General features: G+C 41.7%; 1 protein-coding gene across 6 annotated transcripts in view; it reads left to right on the top strand.

Moving 5' to 3' along the window:
- qkia (QKI, KH domain containing, RNA binding a) overlaps positions 1-13809 on the top strand; it is a 73434-nt gene that overhangs the window by 37717 nt on the left and 21908 nt on the right. For all 6 annotated transcript variants that reach the window (XM_070841671.1, XM_070841668.1, XM_070841672.1 and 3 more), the window contains exon 4: positions 7201-7344. In XM_070841671.1, the coding sequence (XP_070697772.1) occupies positions 7201-7344 (144 nt within the window). The remainder of the gene's footprint in view (positions 1-7200; positions 7345-13809) is intronic.

The raw sequence follows: 13809 nt of genomic DNA, 5'->3' as shown, positions 1-13809 counted from the left end.
CTGCTAAGGCCAGGGGCAGCCTCTATTTCTGGACCTACCGAGCTGAGGCTGGAGACATAAAAGGCTAATGTTGCGTGTCTATATTTCCTTAGACCTAGGGGTGAACTTGTGCAAAAATTACGTTATTTTACCTGCAAATTTGTATCTATAACATAGTGCACAACATATTTTGGCCTTAAACAGCCACATCACAGCATTTGAAAATCTAGACGGACTGACTGTTGCAAAATTTTGTTGATCAAAGTCAGACCATGTTTGGTTGTGCTGTATTGCACCACTATCAGGTCATCCGTGCTTTAGCATGTCCTTGCAGCCTACAAACTTTGCTCATGGCATATTTCAACAGCATACATATTAGATTTTGATACACCATATCATTTAGCCAAAGCAGATGATTAAACAATCAAAACATAGACTTTCAGCAGCAGCAGCAGCAGCAGCAGCAGCAGCCTACATGAATCCCCAAAGGCTTCCAAAGTGTGTCAGATCAGATTTTGTGATGCACTTTGAAGTTACTGTGAGGACAAATTGACAGTTTTGAAAAATGTGGTATTTCAAGCATCTGTGCATGTTTTGCCCATGGGCATCAGCCATGCTATAATGGCTGCTTTTGGCTGTTTTTCTGTTGGGTTTTGTTTAGTTGTTTTTTCTCTTTTCTTCATTGAGTGACACCTTTTTTGGAGATGAGTCTTTGTTTTTAAATCTCTCCCTTTTTCCTTTTGTCTCTCAGTTGTTCAGATTTGCCAGGTAGTGGTGCTATATTACAGTGTATTCGCATAAGACAGAAGGAGTGTGTTTCAGCCTTGTATGGGAATCACCTTCTCTGCACGCACACTCACACAGTCCACAGTGCATCGTAGCATAGTTCACACACAGAGATATACACAGATTTTCGGCTGAGTCATAATCTTAGAAGCTCCAGTTTGCTGCAGGGCCAACATTTTCCTCCCTCTTTCTTATTTTATGGCTCCTCTATTCGTATTTCATTAATTAATTTCTATCTCTTCCTCTTATTTCCCTTGGAGTGTGTTCATTATCACAGAACAAGATGAAGACACTCTGCTTTGGTTCTTTCTTTAGAATTAGACCCAGAAGTAGTTAAATGGAAGTGAACATATTTAAGCATGTGCAATCTCACGCTCTTTCACACACACGCAGACGCGCATACACTTTTAGTTTTAGCTCACTACATGAATCTATGATGACCTTCATCATCTTTTGCCATCTTAAAACTTAATGACGTGCGCCCGTTTGTTTGGACGGGATGTGTCAAAGGCCCTGTGCAATTAGTATGCTAACAAAGGCCCAATACAATTAAACATTTATGCAACAATAAAGACAAGCAGGACAATTTCATTACTCAGTGTTTTGAGATGATGAAGTCAAGGAATACCTGTTTTAAATGTTTCATAAATAGTCCTTGCTGCTATTCAAGTATTTACGAAAAATTTGAAAAGCAGCAAATTGTGTTTTTGCACATAATTAACTAATAATTGAATAATTAATTGTCCTCCATTAAAATCTTATTTCTTTCACTGCCTTCCTGTCGCTTACCTTAGACTACAGTGGTGTCTGGTTGAGGTATTTACATTAACGTTAGGTTAAGCTGGGGAAAAGATGATGAAAAAAAGGTCAAAGGTCTGCTGGTTTTTACATCCTTCACTGCCTCCACTGTCATTAAATAACAGGAATCGATATCATGTTAGCTCCCTGTTCACCAAAATCTTTTGGAGGGGACGGGTGTGTCATAACTGGGGCTGTGCTCCGGACAAAGCTGTAGCCTCCAGTTGCTGCATCCTCAACCTCAGTATTTTCAGCCTGATGCCCCGTGGCAGCAGAGGAAGCCGCGGGAGCAGCTTAGCCAGTGTGTTTATTCAGGATCCATTAGCGGCAGCGTTTTTATGCTCTCAATAATTCAGCTGGTTGCTCCCTCCTGGCCCGCACTGCCTGGCGGGGAGTCAGCTCACTGGAGCTATGCAGTGGGAGAGAGTCGAGCAGAGGAAAAGAAAGAACAATGGCGAGAGAAGAAAAGCAGATCAAGTAGAAAATGAGGAGGAAAGAAGCAGATGAGGAGAAAAATGTTGAATTGTACTCTTTTTAAACAAGGCCTAAAATAATGCTCAAAAGTAGAGATGTCCCGATCACTTTTTCACTCCCAATCCCTTTCTAATTGTTTAATTTTGTTTTTGTTGAATTTTATTTTTTCATGTATAATACAGCTCATAATACACACTTAACCTACACCTACCCTGCATTACAGATTTTACAGATTTAATTGTTTCCTATAGTATTTTGTGGGCAGTAAAGTATTTTAAGCCTGCTGTTACTGAATACTGTCCTGATGTCTAGGTCCTTTTTAAGATGGTCTTTACTTTGTATTTTCTCATGGAGTCGTTCTTTCGTTTATCTTTTAATGTAAATGGAAAATCTGAAATTAATGTCTGCTACTACTGTAGTTGCATGTCAAATTTGAGCATATTGTCATTTTAACAAAGATGAACAATGGAAATTATGTTACCATTTTTGTCACATAAGTTGCTGTCATTGTAGTGCTGTCATAGCAACTGTAATTGTTAAATACCCACGTACTAATTACTGTGGTCTATATGGATTTCCCTAAATTGCATGGTAGTAGTAGTAGAGAGAATCCCACAGAAAAATATTTATTTATCATGTATTTATTGACATGACAGTCATAATCACAGTATGAAAATGCTAAAAATCAGTAAACCCACCAGTGTCTGTGTGTGGGTGGGACTTGGCGTTCATCTCAAATAATAAGACGAATGCAGGATATTAACCTGTCCCAAAACTGCACTTCACACTCTGATCAAACAAAACCAAATGTAACGTGTCTGTGAGAGTGACAGAGCAGGTGCAAGTACATTCCTGTAACTTCTCTGGATAGAGACTTTTAAAAAGGCCTTTTCCACACATTTGTTGAAACTGGATGGATCACACACTAATTCCATAAAGAGCACTTCTTTTTATGGTGTTTGACACTACTACACTCCCCTCTTTTCCAATCTCTTGTATTTAGGAGGTTTTCCTTGTTGCTAGACCGTATCAAGTCTTTAGATACTGCCCAAAGGGATGAAGCTTGTATACCATGGCCCTTTTGACGATTTTAGTTTAAACGGTTGGATGGAAAAATGATTCTTCTTGGAGGCTGATTCCAATCAAACTTTCATCTAATGTGGCAGCTGGAGTCCCCTTGGTTTTTACTCTTACAATCATGCTTAATTCAAAACAACAGCAGGAACAATAACGATTAAATTACAGGTACGTTGTATCGACCATTGCACAAGTAGAGTAGGGATTTCCCTCTCTTTTTGAAACAATTCCCTAATTCTGTTTTGGCTACCACAGTTGGCACCACAGACAGCTGTTTTAGTTTACGCCGTGCTAAGTGTCATTCCAGACTTAAAGTGCTCTATATCAAATTAATTTCCTTTTGATTTGTGTTTTTCGCTGATTGTACCGACACATAACAGCTAAAATTGTGGCATCAGCACGGTCACTGGCAGAACAGAATAGGCCTCAGACTCGAACCTTCAACTTCTGCCAGCCAATAGACAGTGCCACAGCACAGCACAGCACAGCACCCACATTTTATTGCTTCAGAACAAATTTGCACATTGGCAATCAATATGTTAAACTTAATTGGCCTGTTGGCGCTGCTGCAAGCCCACTTGTTTTGTTTAAAGTTTAAGCTGACTTGTTTGTGTCTCGTCTCTTAGTTTCTGATTACTTGACCCAGTGCAACTGATCCATTGTTAAGAGTTTACAGAGAGCTGTTATGATGATGAGAAAAGTAGAGCAATGCCCAGTTGTTACTTTTGATGCCTCAGGGATTATTGGCTGGAAATGGGTTTTAGGGAGGAGATCTTACAGGAGCCAAGGATGGTAAATAGCACAAGGTGTAGCAGCATCTGTGACGTGGTTCACTGGAGCTATGACTTATATCATTTCCTTTTTTCACACAGAGCTCGGAATATTAAGATTTAGGTGACCTCAGGATTGCCCAGGACTCTCCTCAATCTGTCCTTTTTGTCCTTTTACCTGTGGACATTTCATATAGTGGTGTTCTATATAAAAGACCAAAAGATTATTGGTCTTGACCAAAATCATCAAGCATTAATAAGTCATGCTACATTTCCTTCATTCTTTATTGATTCTATTTGAAGGCAATCTGTCTTGCTTAAAGTGAAGGAGGTCCTTAAAAGTTGTGATTTATTTTATTTGGTATTTTACTCTATATTTTCTATTCATTGTCATTCCTCTACAGCCCCGCTTGCACTCTCTTGTCCTTCCATGCCCCCACAGCTCCCTACAGGACCTGTTTGGCCTTCTGGCAACGATCCCAGTTGATCCTTTAGGATCAAGAGAAGGGTCTGTTCAGAGTGGGCGAGGCAGTGGCAGATTTGAAACAGTGCAAATAATTCTAGTGTTGAAGTGCAACATTGCCAGGACAAATCTGTGGTGCCACATAGTCCTGTTGAGTCAGCAGTGTGGTATATTAAGGAGGACTGACCTTCAGCCACAACACCAAGGATCGAAAGCTTTGCGTCTGTAAATGTGCACCCTGTTATGTGTCTGAGAGCAATGCAATAAATTTCCTCCAGCTTCACGGGTGTATCTGACCATACGGTATAACCTCCCTGTGGAAATGGGCCGCCGAACCGATGGTACCAACAGGATCAATAAAGTAGCATGAGAACAACAAGATTAAGCTAAAACACTGTTGTTTTTCAGTACAACCTAAAAAGGTCAGAAGGAGAGGGTCAGAAGAAAAAGATGTCTATTTCTGTAACCTTTTTGCACGTGGTGCCATCCATGTTGAGAATTGAGGCCTTAAAATCTATCAGGCTCAAGATGAGGGGTGTGAAAGCCAGCAGGCAAACAGGTGCTGTACAGACGATGGAGGTCAGGCAGCATAACTGACCAGCAGTCTTTCCTTCTGATCCTAATAATAGATGTTGTTTCTGCAGTGTCTGCGCTGTGTATTCGCGCTACATATTTTGCCAAAAACGATTACCCTCTGGTATGTGGTTTTTGCAATGGCATTTGATGTCGGCTAGTGTGGGCATTCTCTGCAAAGGCCTTTCCAGTATTCCCTTTCGCACTCCCACCTCACCTCCCCTCTCTTTTTTCCCCTCCCAACCTGCCTCCCCCTCCACCCTCCCTCGTGTTTGTCATGCTGTCACTTTCTCTCAGAGGGCACACAGTGACCTTGTTCACAGGCAGTCATGCTGGTGTGAGGTGTGTGTTTGTGTGTGTGTGTGTGCACTTAAGTTTCTTTTCCCAGATCTCTTTGACCACCATCCTAATCAAATCAGTATCTGCCAAGCACACACAGACACGTGATTGACTTATCTTGTTGAGACCAATTTAAACAACAATCAATAAATGTCAATAAATGTGCATTTATGTATCTACCATATGCTTTCAAACAGAAGCAGCTCTGGTGGTCTGTCTGTCTGTGTCCCCTCTAGCAAATGCTGAGTCACCTTCTAGTCCCCATGTCCCCTAATAGGCCATAAGCAAACAGCCATGGTGAAATAATGGCCCGGCTGCTGAAAGTAGGCCCTCCCCCCTGTGTGGAAAAGAGGAAAACGAGAGTGGAATATTGAACTTTGTGTGTGTGTGAGTGTGTGTGTGTGTGTGTTGTAAAGAGCAATGCCATGGCAACAGGTCTCTGGAGTGCAAAGCAGGTGGGTGGCACTCAGCTTAAACTCTATGTGTGTGTGTGTGTGTGTGTGTGTGTGCATGCTCCATCTCACTTTGTGGTGCTCGTTGAGTGTATTGAAATCATGTCAGGGGGACCCCCTCCAAAGCACCACAATGCATTGTTTGTAGTTAGACACATTCACACTGGCTCACTACTCACGAATGAGCGGTGATCTGGAGTTGAGGTGGTTTGTATGGGTGGGATTAAACCACTCAGTGTACATCAACGGTCTGTGCAAACCCGCAGCAACAGCAGGAGGGGAGAAAGCTGGGATGTTGTTGACTTCCTAAAACTCGGACCTCCTCTGGAAAAGGAAATAGCAATTCTGATTTTGAAACAGTTTTGATTTTACATTCCTTTTGACATTGCTGTTTTGCCTTCATAAAAGCAGCCAAATATTAACATTATAATCCAGTTTTAATGTGGTGTCACACATCAGAGGAAACTGAGGTTGTTTCTTTTTTCAGACAACCTAGACCTCAACTCCTCACCTCAGGGGGAAGTAGTCAGCTTTCAAACCGCTGGCTTTCATGGTTGTACAGTGACATGCGATACAACCTCAAAAGCTTTTTAGAGCGCTCTCAGTGTCTGCTCAATGCATTTACTGTCAGCAGTAACTAGAACAGGGAGGAAAGTAGCTGTGATAAGTGGAGAACCGTGTTTTTTCTTTTTTTTTATCTCCAAATGTGAGGCTACTCCATAATTGTCTCTACATATCCCATTTTACCTATTCAGAAGAGTCAGGTGTGACTGGGCTTTTCACATAGGCGCCTAAAAAATGGAAAACATTGTGCACAATTTCTCAACCTCAGCCTTCCCAAGTCCAATCTTTGAAACTGCTTCCTATTTAACCATGTTGAAAGGCTATAGAGCAGTGATGTTCATTTTGAATACAGCCCATTTTGCCTTTCAAGTAGTGCTAGTGCTACAATTTGGCGCCCTCCAAGTGCTTTGGCTCTGCCTTTTCAGGAGGGAAAACGACTCCCTCAAAGAGCTATTGTTACCCAGACAGTATTGTCCAAGCAAACACAAGTCAGAGACAGAGGCACACACTTGCACACCTTTACACACCATCCTGCACCCCTTTGAATTATATCTATGTAGCGTAACGGCATTCCTACTAGTTGAGCTGGTGTGGCTTAAAAAATCCCCATCCATCTCTCTCTGATCCCTCCACCCATCCATCTTTTACTGATATTAATTGCTGCAGGGCTAGCTGTCGTCTTTGTCTCTGTAGAGTGAGGGATCTATTAAAGAAGTGTGTCCTTTCAAAGTTAAAGCTAAATAGCTGACTAAAGGGCCGCTCCTGTCATCCTGCTTCTCTTCACAGGGCCCCGTCGTCCTCTGTGTATTCCTGCCTCTCGCCTCCGCTTCCTCTGATATACTGTGTTACTGCACTGGTGCTCCAACACACCCACACTGTCACATTCACTCACCGTCTCTCTCCTTCTCCCTCTATCTCTGTCCAGGAGGAGCAGAACAGAGGGAAGCCAAACTGGGAACACCTAAACGAAGACCTTCATGTCCTGATCACAGTGGAAGATTCACAGGCCAGAGCTGAGATCAAGATGAGGAGAGCAGTGGAGGAGGTCAAGAAGCTTCTCGTACCTGCTGTGAGTACATACTACACGCAGAGCTCACACACGTCACACACACAGTGGTAGTTGCCTATGGCCTATAAGTTAATACTGCTCTCCACAAGTAACATCATTTGAGTTTTCAAGGAAGTTGATACAAAGGACGGGGTTTCGCTCTGATTTAGTAGTGCTGAGACAGGCCTTTTCGTGCTCTACTATCTCGGTCCAAACAACAGGATAATAGGGCTACATATGGCACACCACCTCTTTCCCACTGTTAGCATCCTGTTTACTTCCATATATAAACCAGGGGAACAGGTTGGCTGTACCCCCAAAGGAGTGGAAAAACATATCTAGCTGCACACACCTCCTATGAATTCCACACTTCATCTCCGCCTCCCCTCTGACCCAACTTCCTCATATACTGTACCATTGGCGACAGCTGCTGTTAGTTTTTTGGCATGTGACGTGTATTTTCCCCCTCTACTGTGGTGAGCAGGTGGACAGGGCAGCTGAAGGCCCAGGCTTGCCATCAGGTGGCAATGTGCAGGGCTTGGTCTGCGGAAATGGGGCCAGCCCATGCCAAACATGCAAAGCTAAACAAGAGATGCAGTGTTACTTTAATTGTAATGTTGAGCTCATTTCCCTTCATTTATGTCCTGTCACTTGAGAAACAAATGCAGCAAGGACGATGTTTGTCCTAGATGTAGCTATATTATAATTTATATTTTAAAAAATTTCAGCAGCAGAATTATGCCTTCTGCAACTGGGTAAGTGACACCACAAGTAAGGCGACCCCCTTTAATTTAACAGTTAAACATTAACAAATACATAAAGAGTAGAGGAGGACAGAAAGACTCATCAGTGAAATTGTAGAATGATAGCACTACTTTTTTTTTTTAGTTTTTTTAGAGTTTAATATGACAACATGCCCGAAATAATAAAGTGTATCTGATCACATGAATATGCAGGCTATATCTAGGGCCATGAACTGTAACTTTTTGTTCAACTCATCCAAACCACAGCGGGTATGGATGTAAGATCTGACATAAGAGGTGCCATCATGCCTGTCTAGTATGATCGGTACTCTCTGTCTGTCTCAGCCAGGCCTCGGCCCAGCCTGACAATGTGGAAAGCACTTCAATTCATGTCCTTTTGTTTAAGGATTGCTTGTCTCTATTCAGCCAGCCTGTCACTTCTCTAGGCACTTGTTTTGTTTCTGAGTGCTGGAGTGTTTCAGATCTCCTCAGCCTGTATGTACACACAGAGGATGTTGACACACTTAAACATGCACACACTCACGCCTGCATACACAAACTTGAGCATGAAGCCATCTCTGGAAGCGGCCGTGTCCTAAAGAGTGATGCAGAATGAGTCATTGTTAACACACATGTATACACGCACACAACAAAACCCCTTTTGGCATCCTTTTAAGTCAATGACAGCTCTCAGCAGCTAACAATCATCTGAATGGAGTGCTACAAAAACGGCTTCTTCTCGTTTCTAAAAAATGTCTACGCATTTTGCAGTCTAACAAGCGCATTAAAGGCAGTCTGTTGATTCACTACCTGAACTGTTTATTGGGTTAAGGAGTTTTCCTCTTATTTGTCAAACACAAGAAACCAGCTTTGAGCTCCTTTGAGACAGTGATGAAATCTTGCTCATAAAAAGTTTGACTCTACACTTAACTCAAATAAGGGTTTTACATAGCTAATTAACGACCCATTGTAATCTACCAGAGGCTGTTTTTCCTTCAAGCAAGGCATCTTTGTTAATTCAAATAGAATGAAATGATTCCTCCAATAGGTAGACATTGTGTGTTGGGTGTTCTTGTGATCAAATTTACCAAGAAATGCTTTGATTCTTGTTAAGTTAAATGTCCCTGCCGGGTGTAGTAATATAGTTACTACACACTACTACTGCTGTTAGATATAGTTTCTACCTTTTAAAGGTTAGTACTCCAAAACACATTTTTTTTTTACTTGGTTTATTTCTCCTATCAAAACAAATTAATCAGAATGGAGAATTAATCATTTTTCTATTGAAAACTAGACTTTATTAGTTTTCTAAAGACCTAACCTTTCATTCGGGTTACATTATAGGCCAGATCCTTGCACATTACCTAAATGGCCTGACACTAGCCTAGGGTGTAACAAATTTAAATATCAATAGAAGTGACATAGTTTCAGTGTGGTGTCCAGTAGGCTGTTCCTGAATGTTGGCTTGGTACTTAATCTACCCATGAATCCCTTAGCACACTGTATTGTCTTCATGTCACTGCGTTCACACGCATGCACACATATCATGAGTGGGTGGGCAATAGGGCTGGCTGGCAGTAATGCCCTTTATCATGCTAAACTAGATTGGATTAAAGTACGGACACGCTGGGTACGCACTGTTCTAATGAAGGGCATCTTTTCCACATTTGACAGCGTAAAATCGCCTTTATTAAATCGCACAGGAAACAAAATGAGGTCATGCTTTTTATTCCCTTTCAAGGAACAGGCTTTACTTGTCATTGACGACAAACGTAAAATAAAGAGGCAGAATCGAGTAATAGTCAAAAGGTTGTTTTATCTGCAAACCTGGTGGTAAATTGAAGTTAAACATTTTTAAATAATAGTTTTGTTCTCAAATAATCTTATAAGTGACTCTGGATTAGTAGCCGGGAGGTATGGCATGGAGACACCCATAATTAAGTGGGTAAGCTAAACTCACAGGGACATAACAATCAGACTTGCAGCATTTATTTTTGTTTTGATAGAATTATTTTGCATATAGAATATGGTTTCCCAGTACAGGTTTCAATTTGAAAGTTATACTTTGTCTTGAAGAATCACTAAATTAAGATACATTTTGCAATATCAATATGTACTAAATATTCGTGACATTTTTCAGAAAGTTGTGGGACCAACCAAGTGTGCTGTACCTTAGATGCACACGCTGTCAATACATATGAGCATGTGTATGTTGTAAATACATTTTGACTTTGTCTGAATAAATCAATGTTTCAATGGTTGACATGGTTACCAAGCAATTATTGACTATTGATTAACGCCCTGTCAACGGCTGGTCCTTACGCAGAGATTGATTGACAGTTGGTAAAGGGTGCTGGTGGGAAGTGTTGAAGGTTCATACTTGTTCCTCTTTGCCCTCAGTAGCACTGATTTGCTCCCTAGTTGTGTGAACTCTTCAACTCTCCATGAACTGGGAGCAGAGGAACATCGGCAAGATGAGAGAGACAGAGGGAGGGAGGGAGAGAGATGGGTGGGAGAGCTTGATTGAGCTACTCTTTCAAGTGTGGATTTACTCCACTGATCCTGCTCTAGTACACACACACACACACACACACACACACGCACAGATACACATAACCCAAAAAATGCTTCCACAAGCATGCACGCACACACACATAGACACTTACTAAAATGCCTGGCTCATCCCTTCAGTCTCTGGTTAAGGCCCTCAAACAGAGCCGGCAGCAGATCCCCACTGCACTTTAGGTAACCCCCACTTAGATACTTGCAGAGCTGTATGCATGAACCCTGACTGGCCCATTCCACTTCGCCTCTCTGTCCCTAGAAGGGCTTGAGAGCAATAATGATTGACCTATAAGCAGGTACTGTCCTGAGATTTACAGCAAACCCTGGCCAATTGTGAGAGAAACAGAAAAGCTGACTCATGCATATGCCGTGACTATTTAGAATGACATTCCAATTACAAATAAGAATCAGCTCTTTGCTGACTTGTGCAAACAGGCACCCAATTAAGTTAAAATCCATCTGAATTACCTTATATGTTATTAATGATCCTCTGCTGAGTTGCACTCCCCAAACACAGAATTTCTTGTTTTGTAATAAGACCTGCACCGTTGGCCAATGGAACTGCATGAATAGCAGGTATTTTTACCTTTTGACAACTGCTTTGACAGCATTAAATTAAAATTGTGGCCACAGGTAAAAGATTTGTTAATGTTTCACCACAACCCGTGCAGCAGCAGCTGTCTATAAATTAGTAATAACACTACTAATAATGTACTCTTTAATCGCCAATACTGTACACTTAAGTATAGAGATGTATCAAAATGGTAGTAACTTCCATTCAAATGCACAGAATGTTATACAAAGTGTGGGAGTGGTCTGAGTCTGATTGACGAGCTGTCTTCCTATACTGGTTAACAGACATAACCACAATTAAATGAAACTGTCCTCTTTGCCCACCATGTATGCTTTTCACAAAGTGACTTGAATATGTTCTTTTGGTGCGTTATGTAGGTTACAAGCTGTGATGTGAACATTCAGTATAACAGCTTATTTAGATCTATCACCGATCCTCTGTTTATGCAGGAAGGCATTGGCAGACATGATGATAGATAGGTGACATTGTGCTTGTGTCTGTGTCCACACACACATCTGGCTCTGTTTGGCTGTATTTCTATTTTTGTGTGCCTGTTTATGCATTTCTGTACGTGTGTGTGTGATTGACAGGTGTACGCACTGGACATTGTTAAGGATATAATAAATTCTCATTGGTCCTCCTGGGTCACAGCACTGTTTGAAAGGCTTATGGGAAAATGACAGACGGGCAGACAATTGGACAAAGCCATCTGAGACCAGACAAAGGCCTTGTCCTTAGGTAACCCTGAGTGCTTTCGCCTAAAGACACCTTTTCTTATTGGAGATTAAGAGGGCTGGAAACATCTTTATGTTTACATTTTGCTCTTAGCAGAATCATAATCTGTTATGGGATTAAAACACATCTTCATGCTTGATGTGCTTTAAGTTTAGAGGACCCTTAAGCCATTCTGCTTTTCTCTTTTCCTTCCTGTTTTTCTGAGTGATAATTTTAGTGCAGTATGGAATTGTCAAAATGCAATGGCTTCGACCTTCGCATTCTTTTCAATTATAATGCTGCCGATCTAGAAAATGAAGCGTATAGTTCTGTCGCATTCAATTGCAAAGTGCACTGTAAAAATCCTAAGGCTAAAACTTGAACTGTCAGTATTCACACGTTGCCCTGGAAACAAACCCCCAGTACAGCACCTCATGCTTAGCGAGAGATCAAATTGTTATGCTCTGTATTGAAAAGTGAGTTATTTACAGAATTTATACTCTGGGGAAAAGACTGTTGATTTTGGTCTTTTGTTTCTGTTTGATATGATTTGATTGAAAGAAAGCAAATCATTTTCCGTTTTCAAAAGGTTTTACAGAGGTCGTTCCTATAGGGACAATCATGTGCATGTTTTGTACATGTTCAAGGGTGCACAGTATGCTGTTTAAGTTGAGTGAGATTGTTTGATGAAGGCAGCTAGAGACAATATTATCCAAACTCTTCATTTGACTCAGCGCAGTGATGACAGGCACCCACCACAAGGTATTGTGGCGACATTTACAGACCACCCGAGAAGACAAAAGGTTGGATTTGAAAGTAGAACAGCACACAACAGAGAAAGAAAGCACTAGTTGGTGCAGGGGCACTTGAAGAGCCAAGTGCATGTCTCCCTGAATGAAACTGTTATTGCAGAGGACCAAGTGAGCTTGGTAGTGGCCTGAGCAGATCAGCCTCGAGCACTTCTCTCTATTTGCAGCATGGTATGAACCCAGTCGTGCTCTCTTGCTCCAGCTTACTACTCCCTCTTGTGCTCCATCTCGCCACTTTCCCCTCCATCCTTCATATGCCGCTTTTCTATTTTTATATTTTTGTCACTAATGTGGCTCTAGTCCACATTATGGAAATATGGAGGAGATGGTTTTGCTGTGCCTCTTTCCTTTTTTTTTTTTTTCATTTTTACAAATGCCTTGGCAGTGGATAGCAAAGTGAGAGCTCTCCATCAGTTGCCATGTTTGGTTTGCCAGTCTCATTGTAGTCCTTCTAGTCAAGACAAAGTTTTCCTTTTAGACAAAACTGTCCGCCTGCCCCTTTTTGTTCTTATTTCTGTCTTTTGCTCCCCTGAGCCTTCCATCTCTCTTCCTCTTTTTTTCTCTCCTCCTTCTCTCTCTGCTATGGACTACCTTTGAAGAAGAACATACAGTAGATGGTGTTTTTTTTTTTTTTTTTTAAAAGCCAGACAGATGGACCTTCATGGACGCCAAGTTTGGCAATCTGCGGGGTGTTGTGTCTGTACTCGGCAGTATGCATCCGGCTTGGCAGAGTGCTACAATGGCAGCACCATCAGAACCACTCAGGCAGGAAAGGCACAGGCACAGAGAGAAGATGATGCAGAACAAGCAGAGCTAGATGGAGCAGTGGAAGTCTGTTCTAGGCAGCAGTGTAGTGACTTTGCAATCAATAAACACCTCTTTTTGTTTTTCTCTCTCTCTTTCGAGCCCTCACTCTCTTCTCCTCTCTCTCTCTGTCAGCAGTGTCTGACAAATGAGTACAAAACACCATCTGGCTGCATCCATCCATGTGTGCCTCTCCAATTAATGATGTTTATTCTCTGTTAGGCCTACCTATCACTACCATTCTCCTCTTATTTACTCTTAATCTACCCTCCCACCC

The sequence above is a fragment of the Pempheris klunzingeri genome, chromosome 13 (assembly GCF_042242105.1).
Source record: "Pempheris klunzingeri isolate RE-2024b chromosome 13, fPemKlu1.hap1, whole genome shotgun sequence".
NCBI lineage: Eukaryota > Metazoa > Chordata > Actinopteri > Acropomatiformes > Pempheridae > Pempheris > Pempheris klunzingeri.
This window is presented reverse-complemented; position numbering and strand designations above follow the sequence as displayed.